The 23,127-nt window shown below is 46.2% G+C and overlaps 1 protein-coding gene across 4 annotated transcripts in view; it reads left to right on the forward strand.

Moving 5' to 3' along the window:
* Positions 1-15,810, forward strand: part of PIGQ (phosphatidylinositol glycan anchor biosynthesis class Q) — a 52,464-nt gene extending 36,654 nt beyond the window's left edge. For 2 of the 4 annotated variants that reach the window (XM_074965721.1, XM_074965718.1), the window contains exon 11: positions 13,732-15,810. In XM_074965721.1, coding sequence (XP_074821822.1) covers positions 13,732-14,676 — 945 coding nt within the window. In that variant the 3' untranslated portion in view covers positions 14,677-15,810. Of the gene's footprint in view, positions 1-3,398; positions 5,423-13,731 lie in introns of those variants that run through there. The other 2 variants (XM_074965723.1, XM_074965722.1) reach the window with 1 other exon arrangement.
* The last annotated feature ends 7,317 nt before the right edge of the window (positions 15,811-23,127 follow it).

Here is a 23,127-nt window from a genome sequence, read left to right on the forward strand (position 1 = left end):
TTGAGCATAAGCTTTCGTGAGCTACAGCTCACTTCATCGGATGCATTCAGTGGAAAATACAGTGAGGAGATTTATATACACACAGAACATGAAAAAATGGGTGTTATCATACACACTGTAAGGAGAGTGATCACTTAAGATGAGCTATTACCAGCAGGGTGGGGGGGGGGAAGAAAACCTTTTGTAGTGATAATCAAGGTGGGCCATTTCCAGCAGTTGACAAGAACGTCTGAGGAACAGTGAGGGGTGGGGTGGGGAATAAACATGAGGAAATAGTTTTACTTTGTGTGATGACTCATCCACTCCCAGTCTCTATTCAAGCCTGAGTTAATTGTATCCAGTTTGCAAATTAATTCCAATTCAGCAGTCTCTCCTTGGAGTCTGTTCTCTCTGGTCACTCGATCTCTGACCTAAAAGTCGCAATATTACAACAAAAAGACTTCAGAAACAGACTCCAAGGAGAGACTGCTGAATTGGAATTAATTTGCAAACTGGATACAATTAACTAAGGCTTGAATAGAGACTGGGAGTGAATGAGTCATTACACAAAGTAAAACTATTTCCCCATGTTTATTCCCCCGCCCTACTGTTCCTCAGACGTTCTTGTTAACTGCTGGGAATGGCCCACCTTGATTATCACTACAAAAGGTTTTCTTCCCCCACCCCCTCCTGCTGGTAATAGCTCATCTTAAGTGATCACTCTCCTTACAGTGTGTATGATAACACCCATTTTTTCATGTTCTGTGTGTATATAAATCTCCTCACTGTATTTTCCACTGAATGCATCCGATGAAGTGAGCTGTAGCTCACGAAAGCTTATGCTCAAATAAATTGGTTAGTCTCTAAGGTGCCACAAGTACTCCTTTTCTTCTAGTGGCATGGTGGTGGCTGCTCCAGGTTAAAGGGATAAAGGAGTTAGTTGGTGAGTACAATAAGATCTTGATCAATAGGCCCATCACAGAAAGGAATCTTCCTAGTGTGTGGCACCATATATTGTATCGAGAGGTTCAGAAGGGCCTGGATACACAGACCCTCTATATCCTGGTCCCTCCCTCAAAGGTCAGCATACAGTAAAGGTGGCTTTCTGTTGCAGTGTGGGGGCAGTAATGCCAGGCAGGCCTGTCTCAGAAATCCGGTGGGCCTTACCACTATCAGATCAGGATTTGCAGCATGAAAATCTGGAAAACCTATTTTGACACAGATTAAAATTCACACAGTGATACACTGAGCTCTGTGTAGCAACTCATGCTATTTCTGTCCCCAGCTTCCATGATAGGCTTGCCTTGTGTCACCTCCCCATTATCCCCATGTGCCTTGTTACCCTGCGGAGCGATGCTTCCCCACACCGTGCCAAAGGGGAGGAAGTTTGTGTGTGTGTATAATTGTGTGCACATGTACAAAAGATAAGACCTGGATGATTGAAGATTCTCCCTGTCTCTGGGCACTAAGCTGATCTAGGTGACAGCCAATCAGAAACATATGACAATGTCAGGATGAAATAAAAACGATTTGTAGACTGATCTGAATTGGGCGGTCTCTGCAGCTGGTTTATGAGGATGTTTACTTCCCTTGGGATTCAGCAAACGATTGGTTTTTTATTTTAAAAAAAAAGTTCAGTGTCGTCAGAATGTAGAATCCAAATACAAGTATATTGGTGAGGGCAGGAAGATTCCATTGCTGTTTAATTCACTCCCAAAAGCGCTATGCATCTTAGTATTTAACCTGGGTTTTAAAATAATGTGTTCTGTAAACATATCAAAAAATACTCCTGGCTACCAGCTATTGGCTTCCCTGATTTTCATGCAGCCAAGTTTTATAAAAGGGGATCTAGAAGAATTGACTCCTTTACAACTTTGATCCCTCTCTATACATTCACCCAGAAATTTCCTTTTCAACAACAACCTGTTTGCAAAGGGTTAAGCGAAAGAGGAAGGGAAAAGGGAACGATTCCATTATGAAACAAGGGAGGTATATTTTATCAGCTTATACAGCCTTGAACTACAGAGATTGTATAAAAGGAACTCACGACAGCAACTTCCCTAACAAAACTGTATTTTTTTTTAATTTAAAACATGACAGTAAGACACTGTTGTGCTGTGCTGGGTTGAAAGCCATTTCTTATCTCTCAGTAAGTGAAATTCACTCCTATGCCACCAGTCCTCCACACAGATATACATTTCAACTAAATGGGCATAGGAATGTTGTGTCCAAATAGTCAGTGGCCTCACTTCCCTAGCAACAATCCCTTGTCGTCCCCCGCAAATGGACCTGTTTCCATCTAAGATTTAACCATGTGAATGAAGCTGGGTGACTAGCTAGTAACAAAGTTATTCAAATTTTGTTGCTGGGTGACTAGCTAGTAACAAAGTTATTCAAATTTTATTTCTTTTTCTTTTGGCAGATTCCTTGTGGCCCCGATCTTGAACAAATTGAATCTATTCAGAATTACTCTCCAATAACTTAAGTGATTAATTATTGGTCTGGAGATTGAGAGTATTTGAAATTTGAGCTGCATTAGTTATTTTGGTTACACAGACAAATCACATAGTATGATTCTGTTCCCTGACTGGATGAGCACAGCTCTTCAATTTCTGCTACAAATGCTCATCTTGACAAATTCAAACCTCGCTTCCTGTGAATCTGCTCAGTATTCACTTAAAATTATTTTTCCATGAACATGTCTGCCAGTGAACTCATTCACTAGCAATTGGTACAAAGCAAATACGAAAGAGATGTGAACCCAGCTGAAGAGAGTTAATTTTAAAATGTTACTGACTAGTCATGTGAAATGTTCTGTGGCGTGCATCCAGTTCTAATTGGACTTGAGGTTGAAAAAGGTGGAATAGGTACTGAGTTTAGTATATGCGTACGTGCATTGCTGGATTGGTGCCACAGTGCTCAGCCTCTTGCAGAATTGAGCCAATAATTAATCTTACTGGTATATTCCACAGAAGTGCTGTAAAAATGTGTCCCCAAAAGAGTATTCTATTGAATGCCATGTCTGTGGACATGGTTACAGTACAGTTTCATTGTGTCAGATTGATGAAACCTTAGCAGTGCTCTAAAACCAGGCTTATGACTTGGGCTGTGCCTCTGTTTCCCTATCTGTAACATGAGGGTAACAATTCCTTCCCCACAGAGAGATTGTGAGGCTAAATTCATTTGAGATCCGCAGGTGGAAAGTGCTATAGAAGAAAAAAGAATTCTTACATAGCCAACAAACTCTTGTAACCCATTTGTGTGCAGCAGTATAGCTGGGAGATTCTAATAGAGCATTAATGTGATGGTACAAAGGCAGAAAGAATTGCACGCACACATACACGCACCCTTACTCTCCTCATTGTTCACACCATCACCTGTTTTCATTGCCATTGTCCCTCTTCCTTCTCTACTTCCAGATAAATCCTCTGTCCTATGGCAGCGTGGTGCAGACGTACAGGCTCCCAACCTATGCTTGTTACCCTAAGGATTCCTGGAGCTCTCTGTGCAAGAAGCTGTTTGTTGGAGAGCTGATCTACCCTTGGAAGCATAAAGGGGAGAAGCAGGACTAAAGGGAAGCAAATGAGCCAGGCCTGAAAGAATGAGCCAAAAAACACCATTCAAACCCACTCACGGCTCCCAGGCCCAGTGAGCCTGGACCCAGCAGCTGCTAGCTGGGACAATACTGTCAAATCCTCTGCTGAGACTTTGGTAATGTGCGAGGAGGGGCTTCATTTTAAATGGGAGTGTTTTTATATAATCTCCTTCAGCTTTCCCCTTCCTATATGGCCCCATCCAGCTGACTTGGTTTCCAGGCTGTTCTCTGTTAATGAAGTGTTATTCCACCCTAGATTACACTGTTCCTGCCTGGCAGCACTAGGGGCCAGAGGTTTAACCCTTCAGTGCCTCTCCACAGCAGCATACCATGTAAGCCAGGGAATAGCTCCTGATCGGCCTGATGGTCTGTTAGTCTTTCTATGTAAGTTCATGGGGCCATATTAAAGCTGCCCTGGGACCTGAGGGTGATTAAAGCCAAAACGCTGAGGTGGATTATTACATCCAGGTATTCTGGACCTTTCAAATTCACGTGTTCAAGCCAATTCATCAAATGCATGCTCCCAAACTGGATGGTCAGCTTGGAAACAGTACTGGTATGTAGCTGTCCCATTGCTTTTTCTTTGGTAGAATTGGCTTTATCCCACTGCAGCACCATAGCAAGGGTGAGCATAGAAAAAATGTAGCATGGAGGCCAGAAAACACACACTGCTCTGGGACCATGCCTAACCCACCATTTACAGCAGGGACAGACAGAGGTAGGGTTTCACCACAAAAAATCATCTTTGGCCTAAATATTCTTAATGGACTAGTGATGTTGGATGCGTCTGTTTCTCAGTGCCCAATCTGAGACCCTTTAAAGGGGCCTGATTTTTGGACAGTCCAGACCCTGTAACGGCTCACAAAATCAGCCTCTAAAACTACTAGTTGCTTTGGAAAATGTAGACCCCATTTCTTAAGAATACTTTTCTTGCTTACGGTACTAACCTCCAGATCACAATGAAAACAATGGTCTCTTTCTCTGTCAGATTTTAAGTACATACACATTATGGTGTCTGTTCCCCTTTCAAAGTGTTCCTCCTATTAACCCGAATGGGAAATACATTAATGTGTTGGCCAGGGAGTAGATTCTTTAGTATGTACCTAACACATACATTTCTGTAGTTTAAAATAGAGACTGTATACAGATGTGTAAGTACACTGTGCCTAGGTGTACAACAGTCACTTCCCATGTCCTAAACAGGATATGTAGGGTTGCTGTGCACTGTTGCCAGGTTGCATTCCAGAGGTGCCTGCATTACATTGGTGGTGAAAACAACGAGGAGTACTTGTGGCACCTTAGAGACTAATAAATTTATTTGGGCGAAGCTTTCGTGGGCTAAAACCCACTTCATCAGATGCATGGAGTGGAAAATACAGTAGGAAGATATATATACAGAGAACATGAAAAGATGGGGATTGCCTTACCAATTCTAATGAGACAATTCAATTAAAGTGGGCTATTATCAGCAGGAGGAAAAATCACTTTTGTAGTGGTAATCAGGGTGGCCCATTTCAAACAGCTGACAAGAAGGTGTGAGTAACACTATGGGGGGGAGGGGAGGTAGGTTTTTAGTTTGTGTAATGACCGATCCACTCCCAGTCTTTATTCAGGCCTAATTTGATGGTGTCCAGTTTGCAAATTAATTCCAGTTCTGGAGTTTCTCATTGGAGTCTGTTTTTGAAGGTTTTTTTGTTGAAGAATTGCCACTTTTAAGTCTGTAATTGAGTGTCCAGGGAGGTTGAAGTGTTCTCTGACTGGTTTTTGAATGTTATAATTCTTGACATCTGATTTGTGGGGTTTTTTTTTTTTTTTGCGTAGAGACTGTCTGGTTTGGCCAGTGTACATGGCAGAGGGGCATTGCTGGCACATGATGGCATATATATGTGATGTGATATATGCCACCATGTGCCAGCAATGTCCCTCTGCCATGTACATTGGCCAAATTGGACAGTCTCTACACAAAAAAATAAATGGACACAAATCAGACGTCAAGAAGGGCAGTGGTGGGTGAGTGATCTTTTGTCCCATCATGGTGTTCAGCCTGGTTACATGGGCTTGAGGCAGGAGGGAGGAGGATTTGTCCCCATATAGGTAATATGCTTTGAGCTCTTTCTGGGTGAGTAAGCACTTGTTACACTGGTGTACATGTAGTTAAAATCTTCATTAAGGCTAGGTCTCTACTTGGAGCTACGGGTGTAATTCCCAGCTCACGCAGACATACTTGCGCTAGCTCAATGAGACTTAGTCCACTAAAAATAGTAGTGTAGCTGTGGTAGCATGGGCAGCAGCAAGCGGCAGCACGGGGTAGCTGTCCTGAGTACAAACCCACCCAGATCCCATGAGTAAGTACTCAGGGCGGCTAGCCCATGCCACCACTGCCTGTGCTACTGTGGCTACATTACTGTTTTTGGCACGCTAGCCCAAGTATATCTACGCAAGCTGGGAATCACACCCCAAGCTGCCAGTGTAGACATAGCCTCAGAATTCAGCCTACCCCTTTGCATCCACAGGCATGAGCTGAAAAAACAAATTTGCTTACATAAATATTTGTTTAAGACGTTCTCTAAAACATTCCTTACACAGCAAAAGTAAAGTCTGCTAGAGTTTTACAAGATGTCTCCAGGTCCTTAGTGAGATCATTGCGCAAAAGAGAGAATGTTATGCTGCCGGTATGGTTTGGGGATTAGTGCAATCAGGAGAACGTTTTCTTCTTGCATGGTCCAAAACAAAGTATATTATTGAAAGCAACTAGTTTGGCAAAAATCCTCTTATTGCCCGTAATACTGCAGAGGGTTTTCAATGAAATCTTGATTTGTAGGTATGACATACTCCAGGGTGCAATCTGGACTGATGTGTCCCCTTAGCTCCCCAGCCTGTGATGCCTTTTACACTGCTTTGCTGGTGAACAGCAACCCCTCCATGCTCTGCACGCACACAGTCACTAGCATGTAAAATCACTCCCAGATGAATACAAGAACGCTGTGCCCAGCCTCCCATGAATTACATACAGGGTGACACCCACATATCCCTCTGTTCCAGCCGTGTCCCCAGAAATGTGTGTCTTGTACTGCTCATAGATTCATAGATTATCAGGGTTGGAAGGGACCTCAGGAGGTCATCTAATCCAACCCCTTGCTAAAAGCAGGACCAATCCCCAATCAAATCATCCCAGCCAGGGCTTTGTCAAGCCTGACCTTAAAAACTTCCAAGGAAGGAGATTCTACCACCTCCCTGGGTAACGCATTCCAGTGTTTCACCACCCTCCTAGTGAAAAAGTTTTTCCTAATATCTAACCTAAACTTCCCCCACTGCAACTTGAGACCATTACTCCTTGTCCTGTCCTCTTCTACCACTGAGAATAGTCTAGAACCATCCTCTCTGGAACCACCTCTCAGGTAGTTGAAAGCAGCTATCAAATCCCCCCTCATTCTTCTCTTCTGCAGACTAAACAATCCCAGTTCTCTCAGCCTCTCCTCATAAGTCATGTGTTCCAGACCCCTAATCATTTTTGTTGCCCTTCGCTGGACTCTCTCCAATTTATCCACGTCCTTCTTGTAGTGTGGGGCCCAAAACTGGACACAGTACTCCAGATGAGGCCTCACCAATGTCGAATAGAGGGGAACGATCACGTCCCTCGATCTGCTCGCTATGCCCCTACTTATACATCCCAAAATGCCATTGGCCTTCTTGGCAACAAGGGCACACTGCTGACTCATATCCAGCTTCTCATCCACTGTAACCCCTAGGTCCTTTTCCGCAGAACTGCTGCCTAGCCATTCGGTCCCTAGTCTGTAGCTGTGCATTGGGTTCTTCCGTCCTAAGTGCTCAGTAACCCCCTGGACAGTACAAGCTCATAGATCATAGAACCCCCTGCCCTGAAACCCCTCATACACCTTGCACCCCTCCTGCGCCCCAACCCCGTGCCCTGATCCGCTTTCTGCACACCACACCCCCTCCTGCACCCCAACACCCTGCTCCAGCCCTACATTCATGGCCCTGCATGCAATTTCCCCATCCAGATGTGGCCCTCGGGGCAAAGAGTTTGCCCACCGTATCATAGATAGTTTGATTATGTAATGATTATGCACCAGCCTTGTTGACCCTAAGTAGAGTTTCCCAAATACTTCAATCCAAACACACGCTGGTGTAGGTAAAACCACAAAACAATGTATTAACTAGAGAGAGACAGATTTTAAGTGATTAAAAGTGATAAGGCATAAAAGTCAGAATTGGTTACAAAAGAAATAAAAAGATAAAACCACAAGCTAATTCCTAAACTTATCAAGGCTAATAGGTTTAAAAGCACAAGGCCATCTCACCGTAAACTGTAGTAAAATTTCTCAGGCTGCATCTCCTTCCAACCTGGGACCATTCCCCTTCTTAGTTCAGTTCTTTCAGAGTCATTGATGTCCTGAGCAGAAAGGGGTGATATGAAGGTCACTGTCTCTTACTTTATACCCTTCTCCTCTCTGAGAATTACCCCCTGCCAGGTATAGACAAACAGGGGACTGTGTACATGAGATTTGAAACATTCCTGTGTACAGTGTCATTTTTTTGTTTATGCCTTCCCATTGCTGAAGAATGGCCGGTTAAAAACAGGTAATGGCTCTTTGACACCTGTTTGGGGTGCCAGTGTGTCTTTGTCTCTGAAAAACTGGTTTGGACCTGCTTGTCTTAACCTTGGAGCAAGTTATAACAATGATACATAGTAGAATCTACTAACTTCTCATACACTGTTAATACACACATTTTACCAGGACAACAGTATTCAGCAGATTATGAGTTTTCAACTGATACCTCACAAGGCTTACATTGTACAAAATATATCGTAACCATATAAAAGTGGTGAACAGAGGTACAGAGTGTCACAGTAGGTGGCTCCAGACACCATGGAGTTCTGTGCTGGTCTTTAATATTCAGTGTGTCAGTCACTATTAACGTCAGTTTTGCAGTTGTTTTAGAACAGTGCAGAGTGCACAGTGTATAAACTGTTGTCTCCAGCATAGGTCTCATTAAGGCCAGATTGTGACCCCTTATGTTAGTGAACAGTCGCAGTCAGTGGAACTGTTCTTGTGGCCAAGCGGTTTAACAATCTGGCCCTGAGCGATTAAATAACCCTTCAGATTTGCTTCCTTGCTCTGTGAGTTCAAGAGCCAGATTTTAATGCCCTTACCTTCAGAAATACCTTACACCTCTTGTATTTAATCCCATTTAAACACCTGTATCACTCCACTGTCTTCAACTCCAAGTAGGAACCTACAGATTTCCAAACTGAATCAGTTAATTCCATAACTGCTTACTGCAGGGTTCCTTACACCTCCACCTAATCTGGTATCCTGTCTCTGACAATGGCCCATAATAGCTGCTTCAAGGGAGGTGCAAGGAACCCTGCGGTAGGCAGTTATGGGATAACCTGCCCACAGGAAAAGTCTTTTCCTACCCTTTTACCCACCTGGACAACCTTAATGTCTTCACTTGTGGGAGGGCAGAATCTGAAGACAAGAGGATGGCCCAGCCACTGGAACTTTTCTGCTAGCAATTCTTTGATGCACAAATGCAAAAAGAATCCAGTGTGCTCTCCCAGAGCTCAGCTGGTCCTGCAGGGCTGACAGCACTGCACAGATGAACCTGAATATGCACAGGAAGAAGATTGAAAAAATAGCACCTTAATTCAAAACATAGTCACTTTTCACACTAGAACCACACTTTACACTGCACCTATCAGCAGCTCTGCCACTAGGGCTTTGCCTCTTCAGCACCTCCCACTTCTCCAAGCCTTCTTCCAAATCTTGGATCTAGCTGGTTAAGTGCAATTCTTGTCTGAGATCAGAAAAAAGTTTGGCCTTCTACAGATCACTTGTCTACTGTTGTTAATAGATTATACCCCACCGCCTTTCAGAGGTTGTGACCCTTCTTTTTGGCAAGTGCCAAATTTGCTAGATGCTTCAGTGTTAAATTAGGTCTATAAAGACTCTGACATTGATTTAAGAGTTGTTAATTATCACTAGAACTGACAAATACCCTCCTGATCAACCTAACACACTAACCCTTCTGAGACCCACAAGGTTACCCTGGTTTGAGTGAGAGAACTTGGAAATGAAAGCCACTTCTGGTCATGATCCCTGCCTGGGCTCTCCTCATTGGGAATCAGGTTGCTACTGACGCTCCTCGTGCTCTCTGCCTTTGATAGGACTTGAGCCTACAGACCCCCTATTTTCTCTGCCTGGTGTTCACCATTTACCTCCTTTGGGTTGCTAGTGTGGGAAAGCCAGTCATCAAACCTTTTTTGGTTACGAACAGAGAGACATTACAACAAAGCAGCATTTGTCCGGCTCAGGGCTTTTCAACCCTACTACAGCCACCCTGTATATAAGCATTCTTCTGTGCTGGGATCAGCATCCTCTTCCACTCCAGCACGGGCTGTCCCCCAGCACTAATATTTCTTTGAGTGAGAGAAAGAGCTGCTTGTACTGGGGCTGACTTAAACACCCAGAACGTGCTGCTGTTGAAAGGAAATAGAAATTGCCCTCTCAGTTCTCCTGCACAAAGGCCTGGCTTGTGGTTTTTGGGGTTTTCCACTAATGCAGTCCTGCAGTTGGACTCAAGCCTTGTTATGCAGGCCCAGCCACTGTATACAACTGAGATCCATATACTGAAAGCTTTCACTGCATGCCATGCCATCTCCAGTGATGGAAATGCAGATTTGAGATAACAGGAAACAGATCAGTGCTGATATGTTAACCCCTGTTCTACAGCCCCACTGCATGCAGATCTCTTGCTAAAACCAACATGAATACAGCTCACAGGACAGCCCTTAAGGTAGCTACTGCAATTCTATACTAGATAGGAACGTACACTATATCAAAGCCTTTAGAAATAACCTGTAAGACTCACACCACCCTCCTTACTGGGACTGGTGTGAGAGTCTCTCTGAGAGAGTTGCCATTCCATTGATACATCTCAGCAGGGTGAAAACACCTGAGGAGCCAGGTTATTGGATATTTCCTGATGAGTGGTGGTGGAGGAGCTTCCTGCCAGCTCTGATGTGGATTAGAAAGACAGAGGGAACCATTCTGCCCTGATGACACCATACCCCATCCCATTAAAGCCAATGGGGTTGCATGGCATGTAAATTGGTGCAAGGGCTGTGATTCCTACTGGAATGTATGACCAAGGAGGAAGGAGTTTTGAAGCTTGTTATATGGGGAGTTAGAAAAATCTGCAGTGATGTAACTAAATCAGTGTAGTTATTCGGTGTAGCTACTTAACATAGACACGCAGCACCAATGTAAAGTGGGGTGCGATGGGGTATACAGACCACACTCAGGCTGAAAAGAGTTAACAAACTGCCAGGAGCACAATCAGCCCCGCCCACTACACCTGTAGTGGGTGTCAAGCCTGTAGGAACAGGATGGAAAGGGGAGAGCTCAGTCAGTTGTGGCTGGCTGGAAAGAGAGAAGACCAGCTGCTCTCATTTGGGGATAGAAGCCTGGCTGGAGCCAGGACTCAGTAGAACTGTGCTGGTTAGAGTCTCCCTGGCAGGCAGGCCTGATGCTGGACTATTTGGGTTTATCAGGGACCTGCTGATGATTAAACCAGGCATCAGAGGATGTCTCACCTGAGGGGAATGGTGAGATCTGCAAGCTGAGCCTGGGGGCAGGTTGGATGAATAACCTCAGAAGGGCTGAGAACTAAGTCCAGCTGGGATACAGGTGCCTTTATTTCATGTTTGTTTTGAGACTGTGACCTTGGGCTCTGCTACACTAGAAGGGGAGGAGGCTAAACGTTCATAGTGACTCAAGCCAGAGCACTGAGCCATAAACCACCAGAGTGGGCTAGAAACCCTGTCAGGGAAACTGAGGCAGAGCAGCTGCAGAGCCATGCTTGACCTCAAGGATGCGCATGGGGTGGCGACCTGACAGTATGGGGCTTACATCAGTAATTTACCAGATTACATCTCAGTAATGTTGCTGCAATGTATCTAGGTTGGGGTTTGCACGAGCATAGCTACATCAGTGTAGGTACCAGTGTCAATGTCTCTAAGGTAGAGTGGGCCTTAGGGACCAATGGAGGAGCTAGCCCCTCTGTCTGCAGTGGTAGATCCATGCTGCTCAAAGGAGTTGAGAGGTCAGAAGTTTTCCTTAAGTTTAATGAGCAACCTTAAAGCAGCTTCCTGCTGTGTCCTCATAGAGACAGTGAGCTGTTTTCTTCCGCCCTACACTGCATAATTGCCCTGTTGCGCTTCCACCTTCTCGCTTGACTATCTTTAAAATACTTTTAAATACTTAGTGATTTACTCTTTTCTAAGGTTAGACCTAGTGTATGTTACACTGGATTAGAGATGGACCTGAACCAGAACCTCCAATCAGGAATTGCGTCTTTTTCTCCCCTTCCAAATCTGCCTCTGTGGTTTGTGTGTTTGGGGGACCTATGTATCTTTGCTGTGGTTTTGTAATGTACTCAAAGAAACACATGGTGTTGTGAAACTGTGAAGATTTCCCAGAGACTGTTGTATTTAAACCTCCAGTGATTAAATCTTTCTTAACAAGAAGATACCAAAAAGGGTTGCACAAACACTTGGAGCTTATTCTGAAATGCTGCCGTGTGTGTGTGTGTGAGAGAGAAAGCTATTTTAAAAGTGTCAGTCAGTTTTGCGTTTAATGGACATCTGCTGCCTAGCTGCCAAGCACGAACAAAATGTGCACATACAAACGAGACTGGTGTTTGTTTTAAAACGCCACTGTTATGCCACTTAAAGCCGAGACTTCTGTCCCATCACAACCCTGTTTTAAAATGTAGCAGACTGGCTTAACAGTTCAATGAGCAAGTCCTGGCCTAATAAATGTAATTGACTAGTGCTCACTGTAATAGTTTGTCATAACAAGAATGCCTGGCATGGTGGTGAGGATCTTAGCTTGACTGGCTGTACTGTCATGGTGGATTCACGTACAGCTGGGGCTGAGAGAGGATGTATAATAGAACTGCATTGTACCAATGTCCTTTGATTTTGAAAGCCTGATGTTTTGCATTTGCATTATATGACCTAGTGGTAGGGATCTTTGTACTCCTGGCAATCATTTCTTAAATTAGCTATTTTAATCAGATCTTACAACTTATTTTGATTACACTAGAATAAAGATGTTTTTAGAAAAAGTATTTACTGTCTGGTCCTGACTGTGATGGGCGTGGGAAGGTTGCTAGCCCCTAGGTTCTGCATCTGCAACTATTCAAGGTCAGGCAGATGAGAAGTGAGCCTTGCAGAGCCTGGCATCTGGACTCCAGTTGTCTTTTTGATTGGACTGCCGTTCTTGGTCCTGAGCATCAGGAACCGACTTGCTCTGCGTCCACTCTCCATGTTACAGATGGTGATCTGGCTGCTGAATTGCTTAAACCCTAAGGATTTATGTGACGCATAAAGTTGACTCACTCCCTAAACCCTGCACCTGCTGTCACCGAAATCAATGGCAAAATCCTCACCGACTTCCATGAGAGCAGGATCAGACTCTAAAATGCTTTATTCCTTTCAATGGGTGCTCTTGGTCCTAGTGGTAACTAAGTGCTTACTAGAGAGGATCGTGTGGCCTTTGTCATGCTGCTTTTTCTCCCCATGGTGTTAGAGCTTCTTAAAAACTGGAACTCTTGTTTCCCTGCTAATTTGAGACACTTGCGAACACTGATTTGCCTCCTTGTGGCTATATGATGCCAAAGCAGTCCTGCCTTCTCTTGAGCGGCAAACAGCAGAGAGGCTAACAGAGGGCGTTTGCCTGGGATCTGTCTGAGAGGAGGTACGCTAAGGGCTGCATTAGGGAGGCTGTGTTGGTGAGTATCTGAGTGTCTGTTGTGGGGACAGTTTGACCGTGTGCTTGATTGGTTGTTTGAAAAGTGTGACTTGGGAGTGCTTTGTTCCAGGTGAGCCTTGAGTGGGCCTGACTGTTATAAAAAGCCAGTCAGCTGCGAACCAACTGAGCGGCTAACAGAGGGAGTGTGCCTGGGAGTTCGCCCGGGGAGAGCCCACTGAGGCTTACATCTTGCCGGCTTCTCTGAGTAGTTATTACAACTCCTGAAGAAGCTCATAGAAGGAAGGTAATATGGATGGGGAGCATTCAGCTGTTGTGACCTGCACTGGATGTGCCATGTTTGTCTTTCTTCCACAGGACAGAAGCGACTTTGTCTGTACAAAGTGCAAGCTGGTCTCCATATTGGAAGAGAAGGTTCAAGGTCTGGAGAAACAAGTATCGACCCTGCGTTGCGTAAGAGAAACTGAAGATTTCCTGGACAGACATCAGGTTATGCTTCTACGGGCACAATGGTCTGAAGATTCAGAGCAGGCTGCGCAGCAGGGACAGGAGGACGGTGAAGTAATTTGGCAGCATGTGACCTCCAGAAGAAGAAAGGGGAGCATCCATGTACCAGCAGCGGAGATACAGGTAAGCAACCGTTTTCGTGTTCTTTCCACAGGTAGTAATGCGGAGAGTGGACTAGATGATACATCTGAGGGAAGGGAACAGAAGGAGACTCCGCTGATTGGAAGGCATAAGATGCACTGTCCTAGGGACGGGGGTTCCACGACCACTGCTCCGAAGAGGAGGAGGTGGGTGGTGGTGGTCGGGGACTCTCTCCTCAGGGGGACTGAGTCATCTATCTGCCGCCCCAACCGGGAAAACCGAGAAGTCTGCTGCTTGCCAGGAGCTAGGATTCACGATGTGATGGAGAGACTGCCGAGACTCATCAAGCCCTCGGATCGCTACCCCTTCCTACCTATCCGTGTGGGCACCAATGACACTGCCAAGAATGACCTTGAGCGGATCACTGCGGACTATGTGGCTCTGGGAAGAAGGATAAAGGAGTTTGAGGTGCAAGTGGTGTTTTCATCCGTCCTCCCCATAGAAGGAAAAGGTCTGGGTAGAGACCGTCGAATTGTGGAAGTCAACGAATGGCTACACAGGTGGTGTCGGAGAGAAGGCTTTGGATTCCTTGACCATGGGATGGTGTTCCAAGAAGGAGGAGTGCTAGGCAGAGACGGGCTCCACCTAACGAAGAGAGGGAAGAGCATCTTCGCAGGCAGGCTGGCTAACCTAGTGAGGAGGGCTTTAAACTAGGTTCACCGGGGGAAGGTGACCAAAGCCCTGAGGTAGGTGGGGACGTGGGATACCGGGAGGAAGCACGAGCAGGACGCGAAAGGGGAGGGCTCCTGCCTCATACCTAGCAAGCAGGACAAAACAGCAAGTTATCTCAAGTGCCTATACACAAATGCAAGAAGCCTGGGAAACAAGCAGGGAGAACTGGAAGTCCTGGCACAGTCAAGGAATTATGATGTGATTGGAATAACAGAGACTTGGTGGGGTAACTCACATGACTGGAATACTGTCATGGATGGATATAAACTGTTCAGGAAGGACAGGCAGGGCAGAAAAGGTGGGGGAGTTGCATTGTATGTAAGAGAGCAGTATGACTGCTCAGAGCTCCGGTATGAAACTGCAGAAAAACCTGAGTGTCTCTGGATTAAGTTTAGAAGCGTGAGCAGCAAGGGTGATGTCGTGGGAGTCTGGTGTAGACCACCAGATCAGGGGGATGAGGTGGACGAGGCTTTCTTCCGGCAACTCACGGAAGTTACTAGATCGCAGGCTCTAGTTCTCATGGGAGACTTCAGTCACCCTGATATCTGCTGGGAGAGCAATACAGCGGTGCACAGACAATCCAGGAAGTTTTTGGAAATTGTAGGGGACAATTTCCTCCAGCACTTGCACCAGGAACCAACTAGGGGCAGAGCTCTTCTTGACCTGCTGCTCACAAACTGGGAAGAATTAGTAGGGGAAGAAAAAGTGGATGGGAACCTGGGAGGCAGTGACCATAAGATGGTAGAGTTCAGGATCCTGACACAAGGAAGAAAGGCGAGCAGCAGAATATGGACCCTGAACTTCAGAAAAGCAGACTTTGACAACCTCAGGGAACTGATGGGCAGGATCCCCTGGGAGAACAACATGAGGGGGGAAAGGAGTCCAGGAGAGCTGGCTGCATTTTAAAGAATCCTTATTGAGGTTACAGGGACAAACCATCCCAATATGTAGAAAGAATAGTAAATATGGCAGGACTTAAACACAAAAAAGAAGCTTACAAGAAGTAGAAGATTGGACAAATGACCAGGGAAGAGTAAAAAATATTGCTCAAGCATGCAGGAGTGAAATCAGGAAGGCCAAATCACACCTGGAGGTGCAGCTAGCAAGTGATGTTAAGAGTAACAAGAAGGGTTTCTTCAGGTATGTTAGCAACAGGAAGAAAGTCAAGGAAAGTGTGGGCCCCTTACTGAATGAGGGAGGCAACCTAGTGACAGAGGATGTGGAAAAAGCTAATGTACTCAATGCTTTTTTTGCCTCTGTCTTCACGAACAAGGTCAGCTCTCAGACTGCTGGACTGGGCAGCACAGCATGGGGAGGAGGTGACCAGCCCTCTGTGGAGAAAGAAGTGGTTCGGGACTATTTAGAAAAGCTGGATGTGCACAAGTCCATGGGGCCGGATGCGCTGCATCCGAGAGTGCTAAAGGAGTTGGCGGATGTGATTGCAGAGCCATTGGCCATTATCTTTGAAAACTCATGGCGATCAGGGGAAGTCCCAGACGACTGGAAAAAGGCTAATGTAGTGCCCATCTTTAAAATAGGGAAGGAGGAGGATCCTGGCCAGTCAGCCTCATCTCAGTCCCTGGAAAAATCATGGAGCAGGTCCTCAAGGAATCAATTCTGAAGCACTTAGAGGAGAAAAAAGCGATCAGGAACGGTCAGCATAGATTCACCAAGGGCAAGTCATGCCTGACTAATCTAATTGCCTTCTATGACGAAATAACTGGCTCTGTGGATGAGGGGAAAGCAGTGGACGTGTTGTTCCTTGACTTTAGCAAAGCTTTTGACACGGTCTCCCACAGTATTCTTGCCAGCAAGTTAAAGAAGTATGGGCTGGATGAATGGACTATAAGGTGGATAGAAAGCTGGCTAGATTGTCGGGCTCAACGGGTAGTGATCAATGGCTCCATGTCTAGTTGGCAGCCGGTATCAAATGGAGTGCCCCAAGGGTCAGCCCTCGGGCCGGTTTTGTTCAATATCTTCATAAATGGTCTGGAGGATGGCGTGGATTGCACCCTCAGCAAGTTTGCAGATGACACTAAACTGGGAGGAGAGGTAGGTATGCTGGAGGGTAGGGATAGGATACAGAGGGCCCTAGACAAATCAGAGGATTGGGCTAAAAGAAATCTGATGAGGTTCAACAAGGCCAAGTGCAGAGTCCTGCACTTAGGACGGAAGAATCCCATGCACCGCTACAGACCAGGGACCGAATGGCTAGGCAGCAGTTCTGCGGAAAAGGACCTAGGGGTGACAGTGGACGAGAAGCTGGATATGAGTCAACAGTGTGCCCTTGTTGCCAAGAAGGCCAATGGCATTTTGGGATGTATAAGTAGGGGCATAGCGAGCAGATCGAGGGACGTGATCGTTCCCCTCTATTCGACACTGGTGAGGCCTCATCTGGAGTACTGTGTCCAGTTTTGGGCCCCACACTACAAGAAGGATGTGGATAAATTGGAGAGAGTCCAGCGAAGGGCAACAAAAATGATTAGGGGTCTAGAGCACATGACTTATGAAGAGAGGCTGAGGGAGCTGGGATTGTTTAGTCTGCAGAAGAGAAGAATGAGGGGGGATTTGATAGCTGCTTTCAACTACCTGAAAGGGGGTTCCAAAGAGGATGGCTCTAGACTGTTCTCAATGGTAGCAGATGACAGAACGAGGAGTAATGGTCTCAAGTTGCAATGGGGGAGGTTTAGATTGGATATTAGGAAAAACTTTTTCACTAAGAGGGTGGTGAAACACTGGAATGCGTTACCTAGGGAGGTGGTAGAATCTCCTTCCTTAGAGGTTTTTAAGGTCAGGCTTGACAAAGCCCTGGCTGGGATGATTTAACTGGGAATTGGTCCTGCTTCGAGCAGGGGGTTGGACTAGATGACCTTCTGGGGTCCCTTCCAACCCTGATATTCTATGATTCTATGATTCTATGAATGAGGGGGGATTTGATAGCCGCTTTCAACTACCTGAAAGGGGGTTCCAAAGAGGATGGCTCTAGACTGTTCTCAGTGGTAGCAGATGACAGAATGAGGAGTAATGGTCTCAAGTTGCAGTGGGGGAGGTTTAGGTTGGATATTAGGAAAAACTTTTTCACTAGGAGGGTGGTGAAACACTGGAATGGGTTACCTAGGCAGGTGGTGGAATCTCCATCCTTAGAGGTTTTTAAAGCCCTGACTGGGGTGTTTTAGTTAGGGATTGGTCCTGCTTTGAGCAGGGGGTTGGACCAGATGACCTGCTCAGGTCCCTTCCAACCCTGATATTCGATGATTCCTTTCTGAGTGCACCATCCACACCAGCGATGGCAGCAGGAACTGGCATTGTTTGGGTGAAGGACAGAGGTGAAAGTATGCCGGTACGCCCCAGTACGGCATACCGGCAAGAGCCGGTGCGCCGTACCGGGGTGGATCGTCTTCCCCAGGTGCAATTTAAAGGGCCTGTGGCTCCCAGCAGCAGCTGGAGCCCCTGGCCCTTTAAATTGCTGCCAGAGCTCCACTGCCAGAGCCCTGGGGTAGCAGCGGTGGGACTGGGGCAGCGATTTAAAGGGCCCGGGGTGGTCGCAGCGGCCGAGCCCTGGGCCCTTTAAATTGTCCCCGGAGCCCCGCCGCTTCCCCAAAGCTCTGGGGACGATATAAAGGGCCCGGCACAATAGCAGCAGCCAGAGCCCCGTCCCCGGAGCCCTGCTGCCAGAGCCCTGGGGAAGCGGCGGCGGGGCTCTGGGGACAATTTAAAGGGCCCAGGCTCTGGCCGCTGCTACCGCCCTGGGCCCTTTAAACCACTGCCAGAGCCCCCGGCTGCCGCTGTTACCCTGGGGAGGGGGAAGGAGGCACTTGCCGGTACAGGGTAGGGCTGGCTCTGACCCCCCAGCCCCGCCCCTTCCGCCCGAGGCCCCGCCCCTTCCAGGGGCCAGAGATGGCCCTAGCCCAGCCCTCCACCGGTAAGTCTCTAGACTTACTTTCACCCCCTGTGAAGGGAGAAGGATCATGACTGTTCCACTCACATAATGGTTTTATTGGTGGGGCCCAATTAAATAAGGTTGGCTGTTGGTTTTGTTCTGTCACATCAACCCTCCTCAACCGGGGCCGTGTCAGTGTCCTGGAGACCATGATCCGAGGGTTACTTTGATGATTTCAGAATGATTGGAGCTGAGTCTGTGGGAGTTGCAAGGCCTCAGCACCACTCTGGATCAGGCCCTGAATTTCTTGTGGCTGCAAAATGGTGCTATGGGAATTCTGCTGTTACCTAGCATTGTTTCAGACCCTCTGACTGTCAAGTGTAACCAGTTGACTGCATTGATGTGACACTTCTCCCCACTCCACAGGTACAGTCTCTGCTGGGATTTCCTTGTGCTTTTATAGAACTCTGAGGCTGATGTCTCTTTCCCAACACACTGTAGTGAGCGTCTTAAATAACTAAATCTTTCTGGGGCACATCCCCAGCTGGTGTAAACTGATGCAGCTCCATCGAGTCAATGGAGCGACACTGATTTACGCTAGCTTAGGATCTGGCCATCTTATTCTTTCTCTTGCACCAAGCCCGTAGGAAACAAGTGATTGCGTGGGTTCCCACAATTCATGGAATTGGGTTTGGCCCTTGACGTAAAAATGTTTAGGTGTCCCTGTGACATTCCCAGGGTACAATCTGGACTGTTGAACAGCTGTGTCCCCTCAGTTCTCCAACCTGGGGTGCCTTTTACACTGCTTAGCTGTGAGAGCAACCACTCCTGGCCTGCTCACACTGCCTCCAGCATGTAAATTACTCCCAGCTGAGTTATAGGAGTGCTTTTAGCTAGCCACACCTGAATTATATTGCAGAGTGACACCAGCAAATGCCAGTTCCAGACTTGTGCGTCTTGTACTGTTCCGCTCTTCCCTTCTGGACAATACAAGCTCATAGAAAGTCCATCATTTTATTAATAGAAAATTATATGCACAAATCTTGTTATCCCAAATGAAGTTTCCCCAAACACACACTGGTTTAGATAAAGCAATAAAACAAGTATATTAACAACAGAAAGATAGATTTTAAGTGATTACACGTAATGAGGCATAAAAGTCAAGAATTGGTTACAAAGAAATAAAAGGTAAAACACAAACTAATACCTAACTTAAGAAGCTAAGTGAACTTAAAGCAAAAAGGTTTCTCTTACCACATGCTCACAGTAGTCTGTCTGGATTCTTCTCAGCCAGGACCCCTCCCCCAGTTCAATTATACTTCCTTTTCTTTCCAGGGTTGTTGATGCCATGAGTAGAGATGAAGGGAGAGAGGTGATTTGGGGCCACTGTTCCTCATTTTTATCTTTTTCCTTTTCTTTGAGAATCATCTCCAGCTGGGGTTCAGGAGACAAAGTCTGGGGCCGGGAACTTCCAGCTGTGTCTTTGCCAAGATGTAAATTTATCACTCATACCCTTTTTCCTGGCAAAGAATGGCCGCTTAACCAGCTGGTAGTCGATTTGATTTTTTGGCACCTGGCTTTTGTCTCTGAGGAACTGGTTTGCACCTGCTTTTCTGAACTTGGAGCATGTCTCAGTAACTTTATATGGTAGAATCTTAATATTGCCACACATTTTATCAGGACAATAATATTCAGCACATTATGGGTTTTCAAATGATACCTCACAAGGCATACTTTGTGTACAAGATCCATTATAGTTTTGTAAAAAGGGTGAACATAGGGATACAGTCTGTCACAGTCCCCACTGTAGATAAAGGCAGGATTGCTGCATTGTAGCCCATGGGAAGACCTCTAGGAGAACTCTACACTGGTTTAAACAATCCCTTCCCATTCTCCAGCTCCTCCATTCAGATCCCAGCACTATTGTGGCTTTGGATCAGACAACGGCAGCTTAATTTGGTAAATGGCCTTTCTTTTCTCCACTGAAATTCTGATGTGTGCCTGCATGCTCTCTGATTTCACTTCAGTCCCTCTCCCGCCTTCCCACCCCTCATGTTTCAGCAAGAGTTTTATATACAGTCTTTAATCTACAATCCCACAGGTCCCTGGAGAATGTTATTGGCAACAGTGGGAGGGGGGAAAAATGAGGTATAAAAGTCAGAGTGAACAGCGCTGAGTGAACTCAGCAGGACAGCTGCTATTTAATTTTTCTTTTGTACATGTTGTGATGAGCTGTTGACATTCAGGTACGAGTGGAAGATGGACATTTTTGGCTGCTACTATTCAGATAGCAGAAGAAAAGAAGCAGTATTAACTGTGAGCCATGGAACCAGCACCAAAACACTGCCTTCTGCGGAAGGATTGGAGAAGGATGGATGGGTGGCTGGCTAGATTGACCATCTCCTTGTACATGAAATGCTGGATGAGGCCATCTGCCAAAGCTGGTCTCTTCTATATGAATCTCTTCATAGAGCCAGGGTTAGTTTTCATTGACATAACCTTCTCCCAGGGAGGCAGATTTTATTTTATTTAAACAGAATTTGCCCAGGTCCTCAAAGGTATTTAGGTGCCTAACCCTCATTGAAATCAACCTTTGAGGATCTGAGTGAAAACCTTTCCCAGATTAGGCCCAGCCATAAGGCTAGAATTTCCATGGAGCACATCAGCAGTTGAGCTGCACCGAGAATTTAACTGCCTTGAAGTCTTTAAAGCATGATTTGACTTCAATAGCTCAGACATAAATGAGAGGTTTATTGCAGGAGTGGGTGAGTGAGATTCTGTGTCCTGCATTGTGCAGGAGGTCAGACTAGATGATCATAATGGTCCCTTCTGACCTTAAAGTCTATGAGTCTATGTGGCATACATCAAAATCAAAGCAGCTTTTGGTTCATTTGACAGGTCAGTGCTTTGGCTTGCAGTGAAAGGGGTTGGTGTTCCAAATGTTCTGCTAAATCTGGTGCACTTTCACGCCAGCACCAGTGCTGGAATGTGCATTGGTTCATGGCTTTTGTTGCATTTCTGCATACCTTCAGGTGTGCATCAGGGATGTATTCTTGCCCCAGCACTATTCCTTTGAGCTATCAATTGGATATTAGGACTTGCTGCTCCACATGTCAGAATCAAGGTTGGTCAAGAAGAGTTTACCGACCAAGACTACGCCAATGATGCTTTCCTGCATGTGCAGAAATCAGGGAATTTCAGCCCGCCTTCCAAGGTCTCCAAGACACTACCTGCACTATGTGGTTGAACGTCTCATGGTAGAAGACCAAGGTCCAGAACCTTGGAGCTGGGCCACAAGAACCCTAGTGCAGCTGGGTTGAGTACCGAGGAGAGCATTGATGAGTTCATCTACCTAGGCTGCAAGCAGAGTTCAAACAGTTGCCACAAACTGGACATTCTTCAACAAATAGGTCTTGCTGCCTCCTGCATGAAGCCCATGTCTTGTTTGTGGACGCAAAAACGTCTTTGCAGTGAGACAAAGTTTAGGATCTATCAAACCTATGTGCTATCGGTATTGCTTTAAGGGTCAGAAATCTGAATGCTCTTACAGGCAGACTTGGAGCAGCTGGAGGCATTCCATAGGCACTGTCAGTGACAAATCCTGAGCGAAAAGTGGTTTGACTGTGTGAAATGTCACAGTCTCGCAGAGATCTGGCTTTCAGTCTCTCATATTCAAAAGTGGCAGTACAAGCTCTTCAGTAATGTCACCAAGATGGACAAAAACCACCCCAGCGCACCTTACTCCTAAACTTTCCATCAACGCAAGAAAGGGGACATACCTTGATCCTACTTGGCGCCACCCAGGGGCTCCATGATTCGTGGATACACAGGATTGAGCCAGATTTGTGAACGTCATTACATGATGCCTGGACTTGATGCCCTCAACCCTGGTCGCTCTGGCTGGCGCAAGGGTACTCGGCAAATTGTGTGTGTTTGATGACATCAGTGTTTGGGATGTGCGGCTGGCTGGTTTGCACTGATAAGTGGGCAGGAGTCTGTTGCCTGCTCTCCCTTCCCACTCCAGTATTCTGCCATCTTATAGGGTGTGGCAAGTGTTCGTGCCTTGAAGAAAAGTCAATTCTAGCATTGAGGAATCCACTTCTGATCTCACCAGAGGCCATTTCCAGTCCGTCAGGTCTTCCTACCTCCCTATTCCCCCTGCAACTGAGACCCTGCTCAACCCCAGACTTACTGCACCCTGAACAAAGACAGGGAGGGCGCCACATATCTGCAGGCTTACTCTTGTTGTTACTCTTTGCTGCACCCACTTCCCACGAGTGCTAGCAATGGGAAAGGGGTAACTGCTTTCAAGCTACCATATGGCAATCGGAATCTGTGGGATTTAAATATCTTGTTGAAATACAGTCCCTCTTCATTAGAGGGGGAGACTTTAAATATTCCTCAATTGAGTGATGTGAGGCAGTCGGTCTGAGTTGAGGGATTACTTGCTGGGGAGGGAGTGTGACCTAATGAGTTGGATACTGGAGTAGGAGGCTGGAGCCCTGGACTCTGTTCCTGGCTTTGCCACTGTCACGCTATGTCATTTAGGACAA

The sequence above is a fragment of the Natator depressus genome, chromosome 10, assembly GCF_965152275.1.
Source record: "Natator depressus isolate rNatDep1 chromosome 10, rNatDep2.hap1, whole genome shotgun sequence".
NCBI lineage: Eukaryota > Metazoa > Chordata > Testudines > Cheloniidae > Natator > Natator depressus.